The 25,783-nt window shown below is 40.0% G+C and overlaps 1 protein-coding gene across 1 annotated transcript; it reads right to left on the bottom strand.

Annotated features, from left to right (window-relative positions):
- Nucleotides 1-19,981: 19,981 nt before the first annotated feature.
- On the bottom strand, nucleotides 19,982-25,549 carry LOC143634562 (diacylglycerol kinase 5-like). The gene is made up of 13 exons (XM_077102604.1): nucleotides 25,382-25,549; nucleotides 25,010-25,218; nucleotides 23,748-23,870; nucleotides 23,531-23,659; nucleotides 22,443-22,528; nucleotides 22,077-22,203; nucleotides 21,942-21,990; nucleotides 21,775-21,857; nucleotides 21,454-21,521; nucleotides 21,084-21,158; nucleotides 20,908-20,995; nucleotides 20,501-20,617; nucleotides 19,982-20,421 (listed from the first exon to the last, which is right to left on the bottom strand). Exons 1-13 carry the CDS (start codon nucleotides 25,419-25,421, stop codon nucleotides 20,083-20,085), a joined length of 1,533 nt encoding a protein of 510 aa, XP_076958719.1. The 5' UTR covers nucleotides 25,422-25,549; the 3' UTR covers nucleotides 19,982-20,082.
- Between the last annotated feature and the right edge of the window lie 234 nt (nucleotides 25,550-25,783).

The raw sequence follows: 25,783 nt of genomic DNA, 5'->3' as shown, positions 1-25,783 counted from the left end.
CTCTTGAAATACTGAACCCCATCATACCGTTTAATCACAAAAAGCCTCAACTGCTCATCATATAACCAGCATATAATCCCCTTTTTCGATTTAGCATAACCCTTGATGTTGTAACTTTTCTTGAACATAGTAGGGACCGCCGGTTTATTAGTCTTTACGAACCACTGAGCGTAGCCTTCTTTCCATCTTGGCTGCTCCTCCCATTCTGTCTCATCACATCCTGTATCTTGACCCAGATCTGACTTTTCAACTACCGGAATTTCATGTTCAACATTCTCCTCCACAATCTCTCCTTCTTCAGCTTCATCGTCAATCACAATCTCAGCCCCTATCTTCTCAATCTCTTCCATTAGTAACACATCATCATCACACATAACGTCATCATCTAACACCTCCTCAGCATCCACAACCACCACATCATCACTCCCTGAACCGCCAGCTGCACTCGTTGACTCCCCCTGAGATGTGGAAGTCCCAAGAGATTGTTCAGTTCTTGGCAACTCACCACCTGCACCTTTCGATGCATTGGGATCATCGTCTCGATTGTTGCTCTTTTTTGTCCTCAGCTCGTCACCCTTACAGCTCGTCTCCCCCTGAGATGCCAAGAACTGTTTCAAGGCATCAAATATTTTACCATGCTCGATCAGGAGGGACGACTGAATTTGATTCTCCGCAACGAGGCGTTGAATAGCATGAGTCTGGATAAGATTTACTCTTGATTGTTCTGCCACGACCCTTTCAAGCGCTGCTATTCTTTCCGAGTCGGATAAGGTTGCATCGAAATCAAACCTCATATGTGATATGTCTTGAGCGTACGGAGGAGGGATTCCCAATGTAACCGGCACCTCAGAAACAGGTGGAAACGTAACCGCAGGTGGTATCGTAACCGACAACCCTGCAGTGGCAACAACTGTCGACTCAACAAACCTTGCTACGACATCCGATGGAGTAAGAGATGGAGGTGGCAAGGACACAATCTCCGGAGCCGAGAGCTAGAATGTAGTGGGTGGGATGCCGAAGGAAGATGAGGTAGTCACCACGGGAACATCCGCGGCGCTTAACCCTGTAACTGGCAGTGATAAAGGGACCATAGTCATACCAGACAGTGCGGGTGGAGTAAAACGAACCACCCTTGAGCTCTCACCAGCTCCCGAACCTGCACCTGCCCTTTCCCTTCTCGATCTTCGAACCAACCAATGTAAATCTTCTTCAAAATCCGAATCACTGTCATCGGTGTCTCTCTTTCTCTTCCCATGAATTCTTTCTTGAGAGATCAAAATCTGTCTAGCCTCAGCCGCACCATCATTCGAAGAATCAGAATCAGCCTCCGTCGTAGCTGCCATAGCCACATCCACACTAGTAACCCGTGCAACCGAGACTTGTACATCTTCCTCAGGATCAACACGCTCCATATCAAAAAATCCTTGACCGCCAAACGCAGCTTCAAGGTCTACATTTTCCTCCGGTGCCACAACAGGAGCAGCAGGTAAAGTTTGTTGTACCCCAGGTGGTGGTTGAGGGGCTCCAGCCTGTTGTGGTGCCGGATCCCGAAACTCGTCCCCACGAGCTGCAACATACGCGGGATTGATCAAGTACCCAAACAATGGAGTATGTCGAGGACGGAGCTCAGGCTTACTTCTTGCACTTGATGATCTACACTGAGCGAAGATTCTCTTGATTACACTCTCCACATATCTAATCGGGCGGCGCTGAGGTAACGTGGGAGCAACGTGATTCAAGATCATTTGAAGGAATCTTGGATACATCAAGAACCTCTCACGCGCCACCGCTCGTCTTTGACGGTCTATCTCGTAGAACACCATCTGACTAAAGCTATAACGCTTATTGTAAGTCAGTGCTGTCATCGCCGACTGCATCGTTGCACCCATTCCATCTGTACCAGCCTTTCTCCTCGACATACACACGATCATCACGTGCATGAGAAAGCGCCATTGGTCCAGCAAGAACCCCTTGCACCTCTGAGTATCCCCCAAAGGACCAGAATAGCCCATTCTCAGAAAAGCACCATCTCTGAATGGAGCCACGAAGTCGGTAGGGTCATTTCTCGTTTCATCCCCAAACTGCAAAGCCACCCTGATCTGCTCAGACGAGAACTGCACTACCTGATTGTTAACCGTTGCACGCATAACTGGGGGCTCGACTCGACAATCATATTCAACTGTCTGCCAGAAATCTTCGATGTTTGGCAAAGAGATAGGCAGTGTTGTAGTAATAGCATGGAAGATACGCGAGCGGATAAGAAACGTGATGATTTCGCGGAAATCATCAACACCGCTCGCATCCGGGTCCAAAGTTATGTACATGTTATGCCCCGGGAAAAACTGCCGATTGTTATCTCCTCCTTCGTCACCACCAGGACCACCGGCTCCCGCTACAGCTGCCATATCTGCAACATAAACGGTCTAAGTTAGAAAAACGTCGAAGCAAATCACAACTTCGCCTATTACCATGAGCGAAGTTATGATTTATACTGTATAGGCGAAATTTGGGTTGGGGCGAAGTTGGAACTTTAACTTTGCCTGATAACAGTTAATTAGAAATAAGTTAAGGGCTAGGCGAAGTTGATGATAACTTCGCCTAACCACAACTTCGCCTCTTATTCTGTTAAACAATTAAATCAACAGGCGAAGTTAAGCGTTAGGCGAAGTTAAGGATAACTTCGCCTAAACTGCAACTTCGCCTGAATCTGAAGCGGCAACAGTTTAGAGATAAATCGAGGTGAGATTTGGAGAATTTGATGATTATGGACTCATAAACACATGATTTTATGGATATCAAAACGATAAAGATGATTACGACCACGTAAAAACTAGTTTGAAAATCGGGTGTTGCGGGTTTGAATGAACGGGGTCCTAAGAAGGACCAAAACGACCTCTAAATAAATGATCAACGCGAATTATACGTTACCCCGACTCTACACACCTTTAACGTGGATTGAAATTGAGAGAAAATAACAAAGATTGATTCACAGTTAACTTCGCTTGATGGTTAAAAAGCTAACTTCGCTGGTTTATGAAAATAATGAAGAGTTTGACCAAAAATATCTTTATATAGGGTCAAAGTTATACAGGCGAAGTTAGGGTTAACTTCGCCTATCCCATAACTTCGCATGTTTAAACAACTTCGCCTATCCTATAAGTTCGCCTGTTTAAACAACTTCGCCTATATTAAACTTTACAAAACAAACCCTCATACTTTGAACATTTTGCAATTAACTTTTAAAACTTCCTTTAAAGAGTAAAATGTTACGATCAACTACCAAGTAACCAGGTATAAAATCATAAAACGACATAAGTAGAATAAATTTTAGAAATAAAGTACACGGGATCAAATTTCAGTCTTGACGGGGGACCAACATGTTTTAGAAAAGATCCGAACAGGAATCATACTAATTAAGTGACTGTCACATAGATCCATGTTCAGCTGTATTATGACATAAAGAGACAGGTTGTAAGTAGGTAAATAACTTAGTATGGTTTTCATCGCTTCTGTGATACGGGTTAGGTTCAATTAAGCTCAAAACTTAAATGGGCAACACATCAGAGATTGTGATGCCTCCTATCTATTCTCAAAGCTTATTTGGCTTTCCCCAAGTCACCCCGAGTTGACCTCGACCCGTAGTGTCTGATTAAATAGTAAGTACTCTTCAATCTTTAGACTCTTCTTCCCGTTCTCTTTCTTGCCTCATGATTGATAAGTATTACATTATAAGCTTTAGAAGGCTTAAATAATTTTTTTTTTTTAAATAATAAGATTTACACAGCTTCAAGTAAACTACTGCAAGTCCCGAATCTGGATCACTGCAGTTTCTTGACACACCATCTTCTCGGGAATCAGAACACTCACGGGCTCGTGTATGACTGGGTAATCGCTTTTCTGCCTATCATTCGGAAAGATATATATGGAGACATGCACAACTCTTAAGGAGTTTCCACGTAAGATCGAGGAGATTTAGTTAGTATCACTTCTACTTTTACGCACCATAAAAAGCTACCATGACATATAATGACTGTTCTAAAGTCTTTTAGGCCTAATAACTTCACTAGTTAAGCACACAGAATCAGTTTGTCCATCACTTTCCAAGGTTGGATCAATTTTCTTTTAAACATTGTATATTCACTTCTTACGAAGTAGTAGACTTGAAAAATTATTTCATCTCCCAATTAAAAAAAAAAATTTAACTTCTATCGCCCCGATCAAGTCGAAGTCTTCAGGTAAACGGCTATCCTGAAGATCCAATGGATCAGCTGGACCGACCACATACGAGTATGTGTCCTTCTAACTAAGTATGAACGACTAATTTTCAGCGAAAGAATAAAAACACATCATAAACCGCCCCGGTCACTTTCAGTCACCTGGTTAATGGCTATCCTCATACTATGAGGACCAAACATATCCGAAGATATGTCTTTCAAACTGAAGCAACCGACATAATTCTAAGCGATAGTGACGTTTTTTTTTTGTAAGTAAAAACAAAAAACACGGTTACTCGGGATTGATCATCCCATTTAGCTCAACAAGGTTTTGAAAACGAGTTTTGTCAAACGCTTTAGTAAACAAATCAGCGAAATTAGCTAACGAATCAACCTTTTCGAGCACTATCAATTTCTTCTCAGCACAATCCCGTATAAAATGATGACGGATGTCAATGTGTTTAGTTTTGCTATGCTTTACGGGATTGTTAGTTACTGAGATAGCAGCAGTGTTATCTATGCAAATAGGAGTATGAGTGAAATTCAGACCGTAATCGCGCAATTGCTATTGTATCCAAAGAACCTGGGAGCAGCAGTTCGATGCTGCCATGTATTCTGCTTCATAGGTAGAAATGGCGACTGAGGTCTGCTTCTTGCACTGCCATGACACTAATCTGCCTCCAAGAAACTGACATCCACCTGTTGTCGACTTCCGATTCTGATTGCATCCTCCATAATCAGAATCCGTGTAGGCGACTAACTCCAAGTCTCCCCCTTTCGTGTACCACAACCCTAGCTTAGGCTTGCCTTTGAGATAACGCAATATCCTCTTCACACCTTTCATGTGAGATTCCTTTGGGTTTGCCTGAAAACGAGCACAAAGACAAACTGCAAACATAATATCAGGTCTAGATGCAGTTAAATACATTAAAGAACCTATTATTGCCCGATATTGGGTGGGGTCCACGTCTGCATCACTGTCTGAATCAGCACCCAATTTATGGTTGACGCAAACTGGAGTATCAAATGGAGTGCTATCCTCCATCTTGAAGCGTTTGAGAACGTCTTGGACATATTTAGTCTGATGAATGAACATCCCATCTTTCTTCTGATCAACCTGCAATCCTAAAAAGAAAGTTAGTTCACCCATAGCACTCATTTCAAACCTCTTTTTCATGACGGCTTCAAACTCCTGACACATGGCGACTTTTGACGCAGCAAAGATGATGTCGTCCACGTAGACTTGAACCAGAAGAAGGTCTCTTCCTTTTCTCTTCACGAACAGTGTGCTATCGATCTTTCCCCTTTCAAACTCATTCTCAAGCAAGTAATCGGATAGAGTTGCATACCAGGCACGAGGGGCCTGATGTAGCCCATATAGCGCTTTACTTAGCTTGTACACGTGATCAGGAAAGTCTGGGTCAGGAACCCGGAGGCTGCTCAACGTACACAACCTCATCGACTTTACCGTTAAGAAATGCATTTTTCACGTCTAATTGGAACACCTTCATCTCCTTGTGTGCAGCAAATGCCAAAAACAGTCGAATCGCTTCCAATCTTGCCACGGGCGCAAACACTTCATTGTAGTCGATCCCCTCCTGTTGATTAAAACCTTTTACAACCAGCCTTGCCTTGTTCCTTATGATTATTCCTTTCTCATCTCTCTTACATTTGAAAACCCATTTGGTGCCAATCGCATGCACATTCTTCGGTTTTGCAACCAAATTCCATACCTCCATCTTCTTGAAATGGGCTAACTCTTCTTGCATGGCTTCGACCCACGAGCTGTCCTTGAGAGCCATTTGATAGTTCTTTGGTTCAATCTGGCTGATGAAGCAGGTGTACAAGCATTCGTTAATGATGCATGTATCTTTAATGCTTGTGTAAACACAAGTGTGCTCATTCAAGCTTCGTCTTGTTTGTACACCGTCGGACAGATCACCTATCACGTTCTCCAAAGGGTGATTTTTGTGAACACTCGTAGTCGGAACCGAACTGACTTGCAGATTGTCTTCCAGGTTCGAAGATAGTTCATCAATGGGTGATTGTTGTTGAGAGTGAAAAGGATTGAAGAATTCCTCTTCTGTAGAGGCAGCAGGGGTATCAACAGCATTTGACGAGAAAGGTTGACATTCATCGTACTGCGGTCGTTGCACAACACTTTCTTCCTCATCATAAAGAATCTTCGTAGCTATTCTCTCATCAACTTCTGCACAATCCAAGTAAGGCAAATTAAAAGATTTAAAAAGCTTATCATAGTCGAAAGCCCCAGCGGGTCCCGTGCTTGGTTTTGGTGATTTGTAACTTGTGATGTCAGTGTTACACACCACCTCAACCTTGCTGGTAGATAGATTAAAGACTCGTCTGTTGGGTGTCCCAACAACATATCCGACTAAAATACCTTCGTCGGCTATCTCACCAAATTTTGAGTTCGTCTTTAATATCGAACACGGGGACCCGAATGGTTCGAGACCATTCAAGTTAGGCTTTCTACCATGCATAAGTTCATAACATGTTTTATTCAATCTTTTAACAGTTAAAACTCGATTAAGGATATAACAGGCTGTTGCAACAGCTTCAGCCCAGAACACCACAGGAAGTTTAGAATCAACCAGCATGGTTCTGGCTCCTTCAATTAGCGTTCTGTTCTTCCTCTCAGCCACCCCATTTTGTTGCGGAGTATACGGAGCGCTGTACTGGTGGTCTATCCCTTTCTGTAAGCAGAATATATCCATCTGATAGTTTTTGAACTCTGTCCCATTGTCACTCCTGATGTATTTAACCTTTCTCCCCATAATATTCTCAACCTTGGTAATCAAGTTAATTACCAACTGAACCGTTTCATCCTTTGTCTTCAGGAAATATACCCAAGAATATCGAGAGAAATCATCAGTTATCACCAAGCAGTATGATGTTCCACCTAGGCTTTTTACATTCACGGGACCGAAGAGATCCATGTGAAGTAGGTCTAGGGTACTGACTATTGAATTAACCTTCTTGGTGTGATGAGATTTCTTGTGTTGCTTTCCCTTCTTGCACGATAGACATTGGTCTTCAAAGTTGAAATTTTTCAAGGGAACACCCAGCACCAGCTCATTCTTGACAATGTAGTTCATTTTTCGAAGATGTATATGCCCCATTCTTCGATGCCATAACTCGGACTCCGATTCAGTTGCTTTTGACAGAAGACATGATTCTTCTGTTGCCATCTCAGTCGACCTCATGTCCATAACATATGTATTCTTTTCCCTTGGAGCCTTCATTACTATCCATACCTCTGGTATCTTGAAACCAGGATACAGTACAATCGCTTTATTTTTGGTAAAGTGCACAGTGTAATCTTTGTCACAGATCTGAGACACACTCAGCAAATTATGCTTCAGCTCTTCAACGAAATTCACCTTTTCTAGCTTCATTTTACCATTTGTCACCGTCCCCATTCCAGTAATTCTACCACCACTCTCTCCAGCAAAACTTACTTTACCTCCCTGAACAGGTTTCCATTCGTGTAACAAATTCTTGTTACCCGTCATGTGCCGGGAACAGCCGCTATCCACAACCCATAGATTGTTTGCAGCCCTGTTCAACTGTTCCTGCACGATTAAAGTAAATGATTAAAATCTGGGGACCCAAGATCTATTTGTCTTGGGTCGATTAAATCTGTTAAAAGGCATCCCGTACTTTGGCTGTCCAAAGTTAGTATTAGAATGATTTCTGTAAGTCCTAAAAGGATACCTTCTTGTAGATTGACTATGAGACCATCCAAACCTTCGTGAATTAAATGAATTATAACTAATGATTTGGTTGTTAACAGGAAAAAACTGAGATCGATTTCTTTGAAAACCTGGATTAGTCCAATATCTGAACTTTGATGAGTTTGCATTCTTACCATTATAGTAATTACTGTTAGCTCTATTCTCAGTTTTCGAAGGCCTCATACCTCTGAATCTCTGATTCAGAGGGCAATCAGCAATCAGGTGTCCTATTTGATTGCATCTGAAACAACTCCTGTGTTCAACTTTCGTCTCAACAGTTGTTTTAGATGTTGAGGTTGCATTACTGCCCGTTTGTCTAACATATGGTGGGACATACGGGTTTAGTGGAGAATTCTTTTCAATTGGTTTATGTTCCTCTCCACGTTTTAGTAACACTGCCTCTTCTTTTGTCTCACTAGACTCGAATGTCTTGTCCGAATTTGATGAGACAGAACTAGGAACAGAAATCTTAACATTCGAAACAGTCTTACTCGTTTCGCTTTTACTAACTTCTGGATCTTAAATCGTAACTTTAACAGGAACTGTCTGACCAATTTCAACATCAACATATTTCTGATTACTAGGATCATAAGTATAGTTATGATTATAAGGTGGTGGAACTTCAGAATATCCAATTCCTCCCCTTTTAACTGGGGAACGTTGATCACTTACGAGGTGATCAAGTATTGCGGAGGAATTTCTAAATTGCTCAAGCTTTCTGTTTAGTTCCACCACTTTCACCTGGTAATCAGCTATCTGTTTATCCCTTTCAGCAATTAGTTTGGTTTTCTTTTCTAACACTTCATAGCTAAGATCAATTACTTGTATTTTTTCAACTAGACTGGCTTTAAGACTTCTGATATCTTTCTCACTAGCTTTTATTTTTATCGTGTAACTGTTTTCTCTAGTTTTAGTGTAATAATGATCTTCTTTTACTGTTTTAAATTGAGCATCCAAACTAACAAACTGATCAGTTATTGTTTTCAATTGTTCAGACAGATTTTCACATTTCGTACAAGGGAGTTTAGAACTTACCTCAGAGAGCTGATCATTCACCTCTGCCATATAAGCTTGATCTTCTCTTGTCTCTCTGTTTTTTTCCTTTAGTTTCGATGTTAACCAAGTTGGCCTGTTCGAACACTTCCTCAACTTGCAGATTCCAATTGTATTCCCCGTTCTGTCTGGATATCATCGCCCTATTCTCGTTACTTCCCCCATTCGGTTGTGTTGGCCTGTTCTGACTACGTTCTACTCGTTCATTTGTGCATTCTTTAGCAAAGTGTCCATTCTGTTGACAGTTATAACACCGAACCTTTGACTTATCAAACCCTGGTCTTTCGCCAACAAACTTTCTACCAGTTTTCTTCATAAACCTTTTGACTCTTCTTACTATCATCGCCATCTGCCACTGCAGATCCATCTCCTCCAGATCATCAGCATCGATCTGATCATAGTCTTCGTCTAAAGTTGAAGGGTCAACGATTTTACCTTTAATGTAATTTTCATAAGAAGCAATGAAAGATGCATAGAGAGCAAACTGCTGTTCAGCAGATTTAACACTCATGGGCATCTGAGAGTAGTTGTTGTTCGGAACACTTGAGGAAAAACTACCCTTTGTTGCTTGAGGTTTAGAAGCATTTGTTCCACCAGCTACGAAACACACATCACCATCCATGTTGAGAGTTACATGACCATCATGAGTTGAGTTAGAGCTCGAGTCTCCCTTTGAGTAGTAAGCAGATGATTCTGACTTCGAACTTGAACTTGAATTAACTTTCGCACCATACATTCCCGGATCCTGAACCTGATCAGTTGATGTCTCTTTTCGAACCATGTTAAGTTCAAAAGTTCGTAGTTTATTGACTGCTGTTTCCAAGTCAATGTTGGCAAACTCTTTATCTTCTCTCATCAAGACAGTGTACATCTCCCATTTCGGTGGGAGAGCATCAAGAAGTTTTTCCACGATCTCTTCTTCTTTATAGTCAATTGAATAGTTCCTGAGTTCGGTCATTAAGTGGTAATACCTTGTGATGATATCATCAAGTGACTCATTCTTCAAATGCTTGAACACCGAGAATTGGGTTTTGAGTAGCTTAATTTTGGATGCACGTATCCCCACATTACCTTCATATCGGTTTTCAAGCACTTCCCATAGCTCTCTGGCGGTTTTATATTTCCTGAAGGTGTGAAGAATCTCTTGTGGAAGAGCCATTGTTATCGCAGCATGAGCTTTGCTTTCAGCCTCATACATCTTCTTTTCTTCCTCTTCCATCTTATTGTGTTTCTTAATTTGTTCACGACCCTCATACAAAGCCGTTGGTGGAATGTATCCATCTTGAATTCACACCCACATCTTAGCATCTTGATATTTAACATAGTGCTCAAACCGATCTTTCCAAGCCACGAAATCGGTACCCTTAAGCATTTTCGGTGCCTTAGTAGCTGAACCTGCTTCCACCTCCATTTTCACCAGTTCCGTAATATTAATAGAAGTCATCTTTGGAGGAAATACGAACGAACACTCAAAGAAACAAACAAAAAATGTTCAATTATTCAGAACAGTACCAATAGGCGAAGTTAAACTTAACTTCGCTTAAGTCTTAACTTCGCTTGAATTCTTAACTTCGCTTCTTCTCAACTTCGCCTGATTAGGCGAAGTTGCAGATAACTTCGCTTAAGTTAAGCGAACTTGTGAGGTAGGCGAAGTTAATAACTTCGCTTAAACTTATATCTTCGCCTAAACCCTACAAACAGTGGCGGCAACTTCGCCTGATTAACACAACGTTTTTGCAGGTTTGATTTTGACGTTTTGCGAGGTATGCGAAGGTGTAATGGGTTGTTTTGGTGGAGTGAGGTGAGTAGTACACAAAAACTCGGTATTCCAATGTAAACTCGTCCCGCGAATAGTCGAACGGAACGATTTCTACACCCGTGTGATAATCCCGAACCACACAATCACGAGCAAAAGCTCTGATACCAATTGTAGGTTCCCAGCCGAATCTACACGGAAATATCTCGTTCTACGTTGGTGCGGAATCCCTACGTAAGACGATACGAACGTAGAATCGATATACGTTAAACACAAGCAAACACACGTTACAATACTCAAAAAACACGTTGTATTGCAACTAATAACACGTGATATACAATCACCGATTACACGTACTGAAAACTAGATTTTCAAATAACCCGTAGGCTAACCTATATATCATACGAAAACTTCGCCTAACATGTTTAGGCGAAGTTGTCACTAACTTCGCTTGTTCCACAAGTTCGCCTATATCAGGCGAACTTGTGAGACAAGTTCGCTTAAACATCAATACAAATCCAAATAACAAGATTACAGACACTAGATACTGAACTACTGACATCATGTACCAACACTTGGATCCGGGAGCTTTGGCGAGACACTTCATCTTGTGCCATCGCCAAATCGTCCTTCTTCTTTTGAGTTTCAGCTCGGGCGGCCTCAAGAACAGCATTCTATTTCTCGCAGGCCCCTTTCCACCGTTTAGCAGCGTCAGCATTTCGCTCTTTTTTCCTTTTGGAGTGCAGGTTCGGCATCAGTTTGTTTCCACCTAGCTGCACTCGCTGCTTTACTATGTTCCTCAGCTTCCTTCCTTGCAACTTTTACAGCTTCGGAACCCGCGCCTAGCTTCCCGCCCATTGTACGCCACTCGTGTAAAATTTCTTGACAACAAGCTAAGTTGTTAGTCAAAGAAACGGATAAATCCATGTGAAGTTCTTGGCGGGAGAAAGTTTGTTGATACGCCACTTCAGCTGGCGGCATACAGTGCTCAACAAAACTAATGCAGGTCTTGGGATTCGAAACTCGAGACCCGTTGACAATGTCCCAAGACGGGACAAACAATTCATAGTCTTCCCCCAACTGTACATTCCCGAAATATTGAGAATTGAAGTTCCAAGACGAACAAGAGTGGAGGAAGACTGTTGTGGGGCGCCTTGTGAAGAACCTCCCCCAGCTTCATAGACGGAAGGTCCAAATAAAAAGTCATCTCCCTCGCCCGTTGTAAAAGGCGAAGTAGTAGTATAATATTGAGGAGGAGGTCGCGGAGGAGATTCATGAATCCTGAAGCCCTCTGCGGTGACTTCAGGATTATCATGTTGAAAACTGGTGGCATCCCTACCCTGGAACATATAGTCCAGAGATCCGATAGTCATCGGCTGAACGTTAGACTCCTCCACGGTCGTCTCAGTAGGAGAGGTAACAGGAATATCCACCTCCTTCTCCGGAGCAGGCGACGGTTGTTTTTCAATATTTGGTGTCGGCGTCGATAGCCTACCAATCGCTTGACCCTCAGCAATGGACGGGTCTGCATAAGAAAATCATAGTCAGATCCCATTTTCAAAGAACAATAAAATTCAACAAGGCAGGAACTCACCAGTCACCGTCCCCAGACGCTCTGCAAGGTTAGGAGGTGGTGGTTTCCTCGGACGATGCATCCATCGCTTCTTCGTTTTTGGCCCTTTCCCGGCGTCCGCAGAACTAGTGCCTCCGTCACTCGCCTTAGAGGCACGAAGAGATCTCTTCTGATAAAGTTCTGCCAGCAAATGAGAGACAGATGAAATTCCAGAAGTATCATCTGAGCTTTCCTCCTCAAGGATGGCAGAATCGTCACTTAGAACGACGATTGTCCCATCGGAGGTTAGCGCATTAAGAGGCGGAGGATTTAGGATGTACGCACCTGATTCGAAGATAGCCTCCGAGACAATTGGTTTGGCACGCACTTTGACTGGGAAGAGGAAGTATTTGGCAGTCTTTTCAAGGATAGGCGTATCCTTTGCGTCGCGAATGGTCTTACCCACGCAATCCTTTCCATCATCCAGGGCATTCAACATTGATCCAAAATCTGAAAAACAAACAGAAACATCACCAATAAAACCTCCCAAAAAACGGAAAGGCAGAAGAACAAAGTAGTAAAACTTACGGCCATCTAGCTCAATAAAAACAGGCTCCATGAAAGGAGAAGACCACAAACGACTCATGCCCGCCCATACAAGGGCCTCCTCAGGAAGTGCCCGCATCGGAGTTGGTGAAGCAGTCAGCTGATGGAACCAGTCACGCTTCTCATGAGCAGCCGGAGTAATTTTAGTAAGAGCGTCGTTGGGAGCACGACGGATCATGGTCTTCGGCACCACGTCCTTGAAAATCCAAAAGAACTTTTTCTTCCAATCTTTGGAAGTATCCTCGGTCACGTTGCCAATAACTCTATCCGGCAAGCTATGGAAAGTATACCATCCATTCCGATTGGCCATCTTGTAAAATACAACGAATCGGTCCAGCCGAGGTAATATTTCATGTGCCATACACACGAACTCGAAATGGCGAATTCGCATGACGGCACGTGGGTGAAGTTGAGATAAGTGAATCCCAAATGCCTTAATCAACCGCAGAAAAAACTTTGTGATGGGGAGACGAAAGTTCCCACACCAAAAATAGTCAGCATATAAAGCCATCTTCCCAGGAGGTGGGAAACTGGCAATAGAACCGGCAGATGGAACTCCGGTTCCCATTCCGGTGGAATGCCATACGTTGTAATGAGTTTTTGGTATTCCTCTTGGTCCCAGTGGACTTCTATCTCATCAACCTCAGATTGAGCAGTCGCCATTACAAACACTTGATGAAATATCGAACTATTTCAAAGAAGGTTAAGTGACAGATTGAAGGTTTTCAGAGAAAGAAAGCAAGTTAATATCCAAGATTCAAAGGCGATAAAACTTCAAAAAGAAGTTAACTCCCTCTATTTATACCCACCGCAATTAATGCGATGGGATGCGAACAGTGGAGAGAGAAAAAACCATCCAGTAAATGATCGCCACGTCACGCAAGAAATTCGAAAAAGGGAAAAAGTTGTACATTCGGGTACAGTGACAGCCGTTATAAACGTCCTGTCACCTGCACACGCGCCTGCGAGTGGTGTTTGCCCTTAAGATATGGAGGCATTACTTGTACGGTACCAAGTTTACCATTTACACCGACCACAAGAGTCTCCAGCATATCTACGATCAGAAGGAGCTGAACATGCGACAGCGTCGTTGGGTCGAGCTGCTTAAGGATTATGATTGTGCCATCAAGTACCACCCTGGCAAGGCCAATGTAGTGGCCGACGCTCTCAGCAGAAAAGAAACAGATAAACCCAGACGAGTGCGAGCATTGCAACTCACGATTCATACCAACTTACCCGATCAGATTCGCGATGCACAACTTGAAGCTTTGAAAGATGATAATCTTCCATCAGAACTCATGCGGGGCATGAACAAGCAACTTGGAACCAAATCGGACGGGGTCCGATATTTTGAGAACCGGATTTGGGTTCCACGATACGGAGAGTTGAGAACTCTGGTGATGGACGAAGCACACAAGTCCAGATATTCTATCCACCCTGGCTCAGATAAAATGTATCATGATTTAAAGGCACTTTACTAGTGGCCGAATATGAAAGCCGACATTGCCACCTACGTGAGCAAATGTTTGACTTGTGCCAGAGTCAAAATAGAATACCAGAAACCATCTGGCCTACTACAACAACCGGAACTTCCAATGTGGAAATGGGAACACATTTCAATGGATTTTATCACGGGTTTACCTAAGACACCGACGGGATGCAATACCATCTGGGTGATCGTTGACCGGTTGACTAAGTCTGCACACTTCTTAGCGATTAAGGAGTCGGACAAAATGGAAAGACTGACTCGCGTCTACATGAAGGAAGTAGTGTCTAGACACGGAGTGCCTGTCTCAATCATTTCTGATCGAGATTCCCGTTTCACTTCGCACTTTTGGAAGTCACTGCAAAGAGCGCTAGGCACCCGTCTTGATATGAGCACAGCATACCATCCTCAGACGGATGGGCAAAGTGAACGAACTATTCAGACCTTAGAGGACATGTTGCGTGCATGTGTGTTGGATTTCGGAAAAAGTTGGGAACCTCACTTACCTTTGGTAGAGTTTTCGTATAATAACAGCTACCACGCAAGTATTAAAGCAGCGCCGTTTGAAGCACTGTACGGACGGAAGTGTCGATCACCACTCTGCTGGGCAGAGGTGGGTGACAGCCAAATCACTGGTCCAGAACTGGTACTCGAAACTTCGGAAAAGATTGTTCAAATCCAAAATCGCATGGCAGCAGCACGAGATCGCCAAAAGAGTTACGCCGACAAGCGCCGAAAACCTCTCGAATTTCAAGTGAATGACCAAGTGTTACTCAAAGTCTCACCTTGGAAAGGTGTGGTTCGCTTTGGGAAGCGAAACAAACTCAACCCCCGATACGTTGGCCCTTATCGAATAACTGAGCGCATTGGTCCGGTGGCGTACCGACTGGACCTACCAACAGAACTCAGCAGCGTACACAATGTATTCCACGTATCCAATTTGAAGAAATGCCTATCTGATAAAACCCAAGTAGTCCCTTTGGACGAACTGCAAGTTGATGAACAGCTACGCTTCATTGAAGAACCAGTTGAAGTTTTGGACTAGGAAACCAAAACACTCAAGCACAGCAAAATTTCAATCGTTAAGGTTCGTTGGAACTCAAGACGTGCACCGGAGTTCACGTGGGAACGCGAGGATCAAATGATGAAAAAGTATCCTCACCTTTTTGAAGGGCTGACCAAACACCGGAAACCGCGAAACTCGGCAAACCGTCAGAAATCACCGGAGGTATGAATTAAATTTCGGGACGAAATTTCTTTCTACTAGGGGATGATATGACCAACTGAAAATTTTTCTTACTTTTTCAGACACTCATCACGACTTGACTCAAATTTTCGGGACGAAAATTCTTTAACATGGGAATTATGTGACAATCGTCAATTTCAGGTTAACTCCGTTAACTCAACTCCGTCAATTCAAACTTAAAGATCACTGAATCTATAACGCACACCTCATTACATTTAAACTAGGGTTTAAATGACGCTTAACACTTACTACATGAGTAGTCTTTCGGGAATTGCACCGAAACGCAAACGAGTTGACGCAAACGATTGGTGAATAAACGAAAAACGTCAAAACAATAATTATGTGATAATTATGTGTTAGACTTATGTGTTATGTGATAACATTGTTATAAACGTTAACTCAATGTGCTAGAACTAATTAATTAAGCTAGAAAAGTAACATTTGGAAGTTGAGGGACTAAAGTGTAACATGTTATTATTATTAATAACAATAAACCCTAACTCTCTCTTCTCCCTTTCACTCTACCCGACGGCAGCCCTCCCCCTCCCCTCTCTCGCGATCGGCAGCCTCACACACACACATATACACAAGATCTTTCAAGTTTGATCGAAGATTAAGGTGCTAGGAAGGTATAAACAACTATCCTATGCATTCTTCTTGCTTAATTTTGATTTTTAATGGGTTAATTGTGAACCCTAGGTTCCGAAAATTTTCATATATGGTGCTCATATGATTTGTTTGATTAGATGATGTATTGATTGTGATTTGATAACTAGAATTGATGTTATCACATGTTAATTGTTTGTGTCTTTGATTTGAGTTCAAGCAAAAACCCTAATCATGTATGTAATGTGTAATTGATGTGCATGGATAGTGATTATGGAGTCTAGAGTGTTATATGAACGGATTATAGTCTATAGATGGTTAATATGTTGAGTTTTGTTGCAAACAGTTTCTGAAAAGATTGTGTTGTTGATGTTCAATTGACTGTAACGGGGTGTAAATGTAAAAATTGGTTGAGATTATTGATACTACAGTAAACTAGGTTGAGTCTAGTTTCTAAAGAATATAAATTTGCAATTTTTGGACGTGTATAAGTTAACCTTTATGATTTTACAAAAACATTGTGCAAAGCTGAGTTGTTAGACCTGCTGTTAGGTTGTTTTGTAAATATTATATCTCATGAACTACAAGGCCAAATGGGTTGGTTCCACTTCTGGAAGTTAACTTGTTGAGTTAAGAACCAAACCCAATTGGTCTTGCATTTTTTGGATTTTTCATTTAACGGGAATTTCAAATAACATTCTGTTGCGCATGAATTTGACTGTTATGAGCTTGCTGTAATGTTTTGATCATTATGAGAAATCTATGTGGAATAAAAATAAAATAAAATATGTTATGGAAACCTAACACATGCATGCTTTTGTGATGATTTTTGGTAAATTAATTGAGATGCTATGATTGGTGGAATAGTACAATCTTTCAAGTAGAATTTCTGTCTCGGTGAAACTAGCTGCTGAATTTTGTGAAAATGCATGAAACATGATAATTGTTAGTTAATTGTTATGATTTGACCAAATTGCCCCTGTGGGGAATACTTGCTATATAATTGTTATGTTTTGACCAAATTGCCCCTGCGGGGAATACTTGCTAAATAGTTGTCGTGTTTTGACCAAATTGCCCTTGCGGGGAATAATTGCTAGATAATTGTTATGTGTGACCAAATTGCCCTTACGGTGAGTAATTGCTAGTGATGTACATTATTAATATATGACACGTAAATAATTGCTCACACGTGTAACGTATCACAAATACACTTGTTAAAGTCACACACGATTCACAAACGAAACACGAAACATGTTGTGTGCATAGGTATTATGTGCCGGGTCTAGAGACTCGATAATATTCCGACACTTAGAAAAATCTCTTTGTTGTTATAGAACGCTAGAGAGAGTTTTTCTGTGACGCGCATCCTTTGGTGATTTATTTTGGGAATTCTTCGCAAACAGTGAGTTCACTTACCCCTTTTAAACTGTTTTCAAACGCTTTCACTTGGGGGAGATAACATACTCCGAAAACGCATTTAAGATTTTGTTAATATAGATTATATATCACTTGTAAAGACTAAGTGGCAAACGCAATAACTAAAGTCCTTCATTCACATCGAACCGTTTAATATTGGATAATAGCGAGTCATTGTTGAGTAGTACTACTGGGTTTGACAAACCCCACCCAACGCTAAACTCGACTGGAGGTCGAGCGGGTGTAATCTTGGCTAAACACATACCATGGTCGGGATAGACCTGGTGGCAAGGCAAATGATAAACAGTCAGCTTCGGTGTCGGACACTTAGTAATACTTGTTTTATAGGCTAGCTACCTATAGATATATAATTGACATAACATTATCTGGTAACGCTTAACGCAAAACGCTTAACGCAAAACGCTTAACGCAAAACGCTTAACGCAAAACGCTGAACGCAGACACTAAACGCTTTATTTTATATAAACTTGTGAACTCACCAACCCCGTGTTGACACTTTTAGTATGTTATTCTCAGGTAGCCGAGGCGGGCGCGCGGTATAGGATCATGCATGGTTTTTGAATATTCTGATATGCAAACATGTTTTTAACTATTATTACTTGGGTTTTTAAGTCGTCCTGCGTGACGCAACGTTTATCTTTTGGTTTTTACGCTTCCGCACTTACTTTCATTTAAACGTTTTTATGGTTTGATTATAACTAATGATTCCGATCCTGTTAGTTCACACCCTCTGATGGTAAAACTCCGTTAGTGGATTTTGAGGGTGTGACACAACTAATGACACCTGGCAATGTCGTTATAACCGTGCACATGGCCAATATTACCCCGTTAACCAATGTTAGAGAGACACGTGTCCAGGTTGTTATAAATGCACATGCAACGTATAGGCTGAACCTATCATATGAGGACACGTGTCCAGACGGTTATGAAAGCATCTTCTAAAGGTACAGCTGGCCCAATCACTTCCCCACACCCTTTGGCTATAAATACCCTCTCAATCATCATGAGGTATTCATTCACTTCCACTGTACTTTCTCAATTTACTTAAGGGCTTATCTTCTACAGGACAAGTACTTATTCTCACGCCGGAGGGTGGTTACGGGAAGACCCCCCTCTTGTCCTTCCCGTAACGAGCTCACAGTGTTTGTTTTGCAGGTCTTCGTCACTGGACTTTGGGCAATTGAGTTCATATCGTATTAGCAGTTTATCGTATCCTATCTCGTTGACTCATTGGATCTAGGAACCATCCAGGGGAGTAGATCCGTGTTTCTTCACCCACATTGTTGAACTAGATGGCAATCCAGTCAAGGAACGGAACTAGATTTGATGGTCCTCTTACTTCCCATCCATCGACTCCAAGCTTGTTCAAGTATTTTTTTCGTCTTCCACTTCTTTAGTTACAAAAATTTGTTTCCTCTTACACTTTGCCCCCAAATGAACTTTTGTGTACACCAAATGCATTCCCCTTTTGATGTATTTAACTCGAGCTCCTCACTGGTTAAACACGTCGGGTATAACAGTCGGTGACCCGATGAAGTTTGTTGCTGACTCTAGTAATAATTAAGGAAGTTTCGAAACATTACATGGGGGGGTGATCCCTTGGCAAATTCATTCCCATTCTTGACATGTTGCGATCCCAAATTTAACATATTTGACTTTATTAATCATCAAGTTTGCGTCGTTGATATCTTGAATTCGTTCTAACCCATACGATGTTCAAGTTCTAAACATTGTCACCTGGCCTCGTATTTATGGCTTATGACCCTTGAGATATAGACCAACGGCATCAGCTTCGCTAAGGGTTACCTTATTGAGTAGATAGTCAAACGAGCTATTATAATCCTCTAGTGAATCGGGTTGGTTCAGTGAAGCGATCTCTTCCATTGCCTCTTCGAACATAGCATTAGAAAATTGGCTCGAGATGGCTCAAACCTAATTTCTCCATGGAAGTTTTTCATGGTTGCTTCTCGGGTCCGCATAAACACTTCATGCCATTGGATGGCATCGCCTTCAAAATGAAAAACGACACACCTTAGTTTCATATTATCTGGTGTTTCGTCAATGATGAAGAAGTGTTGGCAATGTTAGATCCATGTCTCCGCGTTCTTACCATTAAACATGGGAAATATGACATCTCCCAACTTTCATCAGCGCGATCTCAATAGTGGTTTAGTAAGAGCATCGGCAAGTTGATCATTATATGTAAGTATGTAACCCATAAACAAGTTAATAAGATAGCGTCGTCGTAAATCAACTTGGACGCACACAAATGAGACTTGATATATAGTCATTTTTAATTTAGGATTTGCATCAAAGATTGTCTAACAATGTTTGAAATTTAACACTAATTATACATGTATCCATATCGATACTAACTGAGGCGCAAAATGGCCACATCTTCCATCATCTTAAACGTTTCTGCTGCTCCAAACTTTCTCCATTCTTCACCCGAAGGAGTAGTGCAATCATCATCTTCACTATCATCATCTTGTTCATGTGCATCATGATTACGAGGTGTTGATGGACTATTAACACTTTTCGAAATGCAGTTTGGTACTGCAAGCATCTTTACTCTCCCATGGTGTGATATTTCAACACTTGTGTCACAATCATCATCTACAGGGAGTGGTTGTTTCCAAGGTTCCCCGTCCATACGCATATATGTGCAATCCGCTGCACCTCTATGGAATTCAAATCTTACTCGACGCGTCTAGAAAAGAAGAATATTGTTTTAGTATTTTGCACCTAAATGTCATTTTAATAAAGAATATCAACAGTTTAGTCAAAACCTGCGCAAGACGGGTTCCATGACCCTTGGGTGCAAGCATAACCAGCCCGTGCCACGCATCTCTGAATCCAACAATCTCGAGAAGTCCATCATCGACATATAGTGGTGCCAAGCCTTTCTGAAAGAAAGTGTTATATGATGCGTATATAGAAATGGAAAGGTACAAAAGATTATCGACTTGTCCCAACGATATTGAGCTAATCCAATAATTGACATACGGGTATTTGAAGCAATCAGATAAGAGACACAACTTTAAACGAGCATAACTTTTAAAGGTCTTTGGTGTAAGTGTTTTCGTATTCAGAAATATATCAATTTTTTCATATATTTTTTTTACGCATCAGCTCTATGACACCTGAATGCGAATAGCGGAGAATATTAAATAAAAAAAGGTTAAGTGATACTAACATAACGATTTTTGTTAGGATTTGGTGTTCCCCAAGGATTTAGACCGCCCGAGAAGCTAGGCAAGTTGAGGCATAAAATTGACCTGATACTGCAAGTAAACAAGGATTATGTTACAAGACATTAAACATATGCAACAAACGGACCGACTGAAAGGGAAGGTAGTTATCTGTAATTACCTATGATGTATTTTGAGGTTCTCCCATTCGCCAGTCTTTTGCATGATCTTAACAGTCATAAGCTGGGCTATATTCCTAAATTAAAAATAAATCATCAACCAAAAGTTTGAATATGGCAATAGCCCATAAGATGGTTCTGTTTTGGTCCTAAAAATTATAACACAAGCAGAGAACCCAACTCTGCATGTGCTATATGATGGTTGTTTTAGTAGCTAACAAAAATCAAGATGTAAAAGATAACATAAAATTTAAAAAATAAAGCAAGTTAGTACAGTAGTAAATAGCTAACAGATAATTTGGTTATTAACATACCCATTATATAACCCTCCGAATTACATTCTTTTATTGATTCAAGAATCAAGAAACTCACTTTGAAGACTTATGAAAGAGAGATGCTGCAAACCAGCCTTGTGTGCAGCCAATTTTTGCGTATGTGCTCTACAAAGTAAATAAAACCACACACGCACTATGATCAGGTTGAATTCTTTAATCAAACCCGTATATTTATTTGTGTCACGTAACCCAAAAAAAATATGTTTAATCAACTTATCTAAACGAGTTGTAATTAAGTTGTAAACGTGTTAGCCTGGTTGGAGGGTTGTAATAAGGGTTAAATGGCTTGACAGATCGAGTGATCGACCTAATAATTAATATTCATGCCATACGTGTGCCACATCTGCGTATGTTGTACCTGATTAATCAACTGATTTTTGAATTTCTCGGGATGCAACTTGCGCTCACAATGAAATGCATATGATACTTGTGCATCCATGCCTATGTATAAGATAAAGAGATTAATGACTTGTGGGATTTATAAATCTCATAAGATCTATATATAAAAGTCAACAGCTGACTTACCCATGCTGAAATAGTTCCAAAATCCACCACGAAATGTGTCATAACCTTCCTGAAAATAGTTACCAAAAACAACTTAACAACATAAACTTAATGGAATAAAAAGAACTTGTCAATTTTGTAAATAGAATACTTTACCACATTAAGTTCATGTGTTTCAGACAAGCGATTGAATGCATGCAATGAATGCGGCAATTCCAGGGGCGCAATGGGATCACAAGACCCCTTATTTGGGTTGGATTTCATTCTCATAAGAATGTGCCAACTGCATATAAAGTGTAGTTAATTATATGATATTTAATGTGAGTTTGAGTTTTAGGTAATGGACACCCCAACGGTACTGGTATGCTTGATATGTGCTGAGTGATGGTTACCTCAAAGGCTCAAAGATGTGGGCCGGATGTATGACACTGTTTTATAGTCGGGTATGGGACTGGATTTTCAATATGTGACTTAATGTCATACATAGTTTGGCGTACGTATAAAGTGTACAACTAGGAATACCTGTCTATCTCCATTTCTTTTCCTTCCAAAACTAGCTCCAAGAATTTTATAACAAATTCGCGATCTGTTCCAGGATTCTTCTTTCCCTATATGTCATTACATTATAGTAACAATTTATTAAACCAATAAAGCAGTTATATACTTTTGTAACATAAGAAATGCTAACGGTGTGTTATTAAATTCACTACGGGTACATTTAAGAAGGCAATTCTTGACGCCACCTGAAACATGACACGACCCAAATATAAAACAAAAATATAATCTATTTTATTAATAAATGGGATAACACGATCTCACTTGAACATGGCCCGTTTAATACGTGAGTTATAACGAACATAGACTATTTATTGAATGAGTTGACTTATTAACCCATTTATGGGCATTTTAATAAGTTTATATTTTGATATTAGTAACAGTTATTTAAAAACAATTATAATTTAAAGTTTGATGTTAATATTAATAAAAGTATATAATTTTTCTATGACACCAACATATGTATATAGTATAATAATTTCTTATCTCTTATTTTTTCAAAATAAAATAAGAGTTTTCCTCAAATCTTTGTCATCTTTAAAACTCAACAGTTAAAAACTAGTTCTAATTAACTTCTATCAACCAATTCTCCAATAGTTATTTAATTAAGGAAACGTCTCATTGAACCATAGCAATTGGTTTTGGGTCAACTAGAATCACCAACTAAACAAGATGTCATTTTAAGTGGATGTGACACAAAATAACACTAATAAATATATGTGTTAGGTTCAGTTTGAACACTTTAACCCGTCAATCCAAAACGCAATAACCCGGCACAATTAATAACTAACTATAGTTGACAATATGAACCATACAAACCACTGAAACGGATTTTTTCTCCAAGAAAACACAAAGAATAAATGGTTATTAAAACGAAACACGTTGATGAGTTAAACCGGTCCAAAATCACCCAAGGTTTAAAATACGTAAAATCTTTTAAATTAAAAGGGGGGGGGGGGAAAGAAAAAAAGAGAGAGAGATGAGTTTATGACTGTAAAAATATTGTTTCTTAAGTTTTAAGTCATGAATTTAGATATATTTGGCCTAATTCTTACCCAACCAAATGCAAAAGGGAGATTATTTCCGGTTCCTAAAGGGACTGTTGCTATTGGTGGTGGATGAGATAGTTTCAGATCACTAACTACTCCAAGCAGCCAACCAGCTGTTCCATCTCCACCAGCCACCTGTCAATTCATCATGCCACCAAATATTTATTTTAAATTTATTATTTAATATTTAAAATATAAATTATAAATTTGGAAATCAACTCACAATTACTCTCAATGTCTTCTCTATTTTAGCAGCTAATTCATCCCCTTTAAGTTTCAAGTTTTCCAGAGTGAGGTATAGTCTGCGTAGCACATTATCTGGAGCATCTTCACCTAAATCAAAAACCTTTTATATAAAAGTCAAGTTAGAAAACAAGAAAATAATAATAATAATAATAATAATAAGGGAAAATTCTCAAAATGAGCATTTATGAAAAAGTTTTTCAAGTTTTAGGTGTCATTTGCAAGAAATTCCCAAAATAGGTATTATAATCTAGTTGTGACGAGTAGTTTGTATAACCAATTAAAACTTGACACGTGTCTTTAAACTAACCGTAACGAGCAGATTTACTAAACATTTACTCGTCACGACTAAAAAGTTTTATGCCTCGTAATCAACGCCTACGAGTAATCCATAAGTTCTTTAGTCGCGGCGAGTGGATTGTAAGGTTAAACTAGTCGCAACGAGTTAACTACTAATAAACTACTCGTGTATGGAATGTAAACCAGGTAAACTAGTCGTCGGGACTAAAGGACTTATGAATTACTCGTGGGCGTTGATTACGAGGCATGAAACTTATTTAGTCGTGACGAGTAAATGATTAGTGAACTTGCTCGTTACGGTTAATTTAAGGGCACATGGCAAGTGTTAACTGGTTCTCCAAACTACTCGTCACGACTAGTTTATAATACATATTTTAGGAAATTCTTGCAAATGACACTTAAAACCTGAAAATCATTTTCATAAACGCTTATTTTGGGAATTTTCTCTAATAATAATATACACTATTACGTCAGAGTATGAAGCCATGAACAATGTTAGAATAATTTCACACCTTTAGTCATGCATGCAACCTGCAAAACCTTAGCCGCACGACACGTAAAACATAGGGTGTGCATTAAACCGAAAAATTTGTTCAAATAAATTAACCCAAACAAAAACTAGCCTTTGCTTTTATATTTTAATTATAAAAAAAAACCCAAACATTTGAGGCTGATTTTAGCTCAATCTCTAATAATTAATGAACTACTACTTAAAATAAATAAATATGCCAAAATTTACTATTTTGAACGGATTTTTCTTTTTTGCCCGTAAACTTTAAACCAAAATGACAAAATCGACCCCAAAAGGAAAAAATGATTTATTTTACGCTCCTGTAACACATGATTTATTTACTAAAATTCATGTATGATTAGAAAAATGGCTACATTTATTTTCTATAACAATTAATAATTAGGGACTAATTAATGGATTAATTAGTGTACCTGATTTTGATTAAGAACAGAACGATATGTAACAAGAAGTTGAGCACCCAACTGCCCACCACTTTTTGAGTTGATGAAGACAACTGTTGGGCATGCAGGTGCATCAGCATCACAAACAACCTCGACTTGTGTACCAGGAACAAGAATGTATTCAGGAATATTGAATTTATTCAAAAAACTGTCAGATGACACGTGTCTGTTCTTCATTCCTGGAACCCACATCATAACAAAATTAAGGATTAATTCTTTTACAACCAAAATTCAAATCGTATATATAAAGATCGAACATCTTTTCATTGACAAAACAAAATTAAACAAATCAAATATATTCAAAGACATTTTAGATGGAATTTTAATTAATTTGGGGAGAACCTGGTGAATCTTCAGTGACGGACCTATGATATTTTTTCATGACGGGCGATTGCAAAGGATCGCTGAAACAAGAGAAATGAAGACTACTTAAGGGGATCGTATACTTGAAGTTGACTTGCACGAGATAAGTTCAATGAGAGAGAGAAGCTACAAGGTCCTTGATGATGATGTATTGAAATAGACAAATTTAAATAAAAAATGATTTTCCAGATGTATAATTAATAAATATCTTTATATTTATTATTTCAGGAAAAAAAAAAGCCTCATGATTTTAATCATGAGCTAGGGGACTTCACATGTTTAGTATTGCTTCAATAATAAACTTTAGTTTCATAATATTCATGATATGCATGTATCCACTTTGGCGTGCTAGCTTGACTTCTCTACATAATATCCAATTTT

Source organism: Bidens hawaiensis, unplaced genomic scaffold (assembly GCF_021521415.1).
Source record: "Bidens hawaiensis isolate Kalapana, Puna unplaced genomic scaffold, B.hawaiensis_p1.1 tig00000512_1, whole genome shotgun sequence".
Lineage (NCBI taxonomy): Eukaryota > Viridiplantae > Streptophyta > Magnoliopsida > Asterales > Asteraceae > Bidens > Bidens hawaiensis.
The sequence above is the reverse complement of the archived record's forward strand: the minus strand, read 5'-3'. Positions and strand labels throughout refer to the sequence as shown.

What these genes read in the sequence shown, in the direction of transcription:
- LOC143634562 (XM_077102604.1), bottom strand. Translation starts at nt 25,421, where the DNA reads ATGAAAAAATATCATAGGTCCGTCACTGAAGATTCACCAG. An exon ending in CGTCACTGAAGATTCACCAG is followed by an intron (nt 25,219 to 25,381) that starts GTTCTCCCCAAA and finishes TGTGGGTTCCAG; the next exon opens with GAATGAAGAACAGACACGTG. An exon ending in ATGGAACCCGTCTTGCGCAG is followed by an intron (nt 20,422 to 20,500) that starts GTTTTGACTAAA and finishes CTTCTTTTCTAG; the next exon opens with ACGCGTCGAGTAAGATTTGA.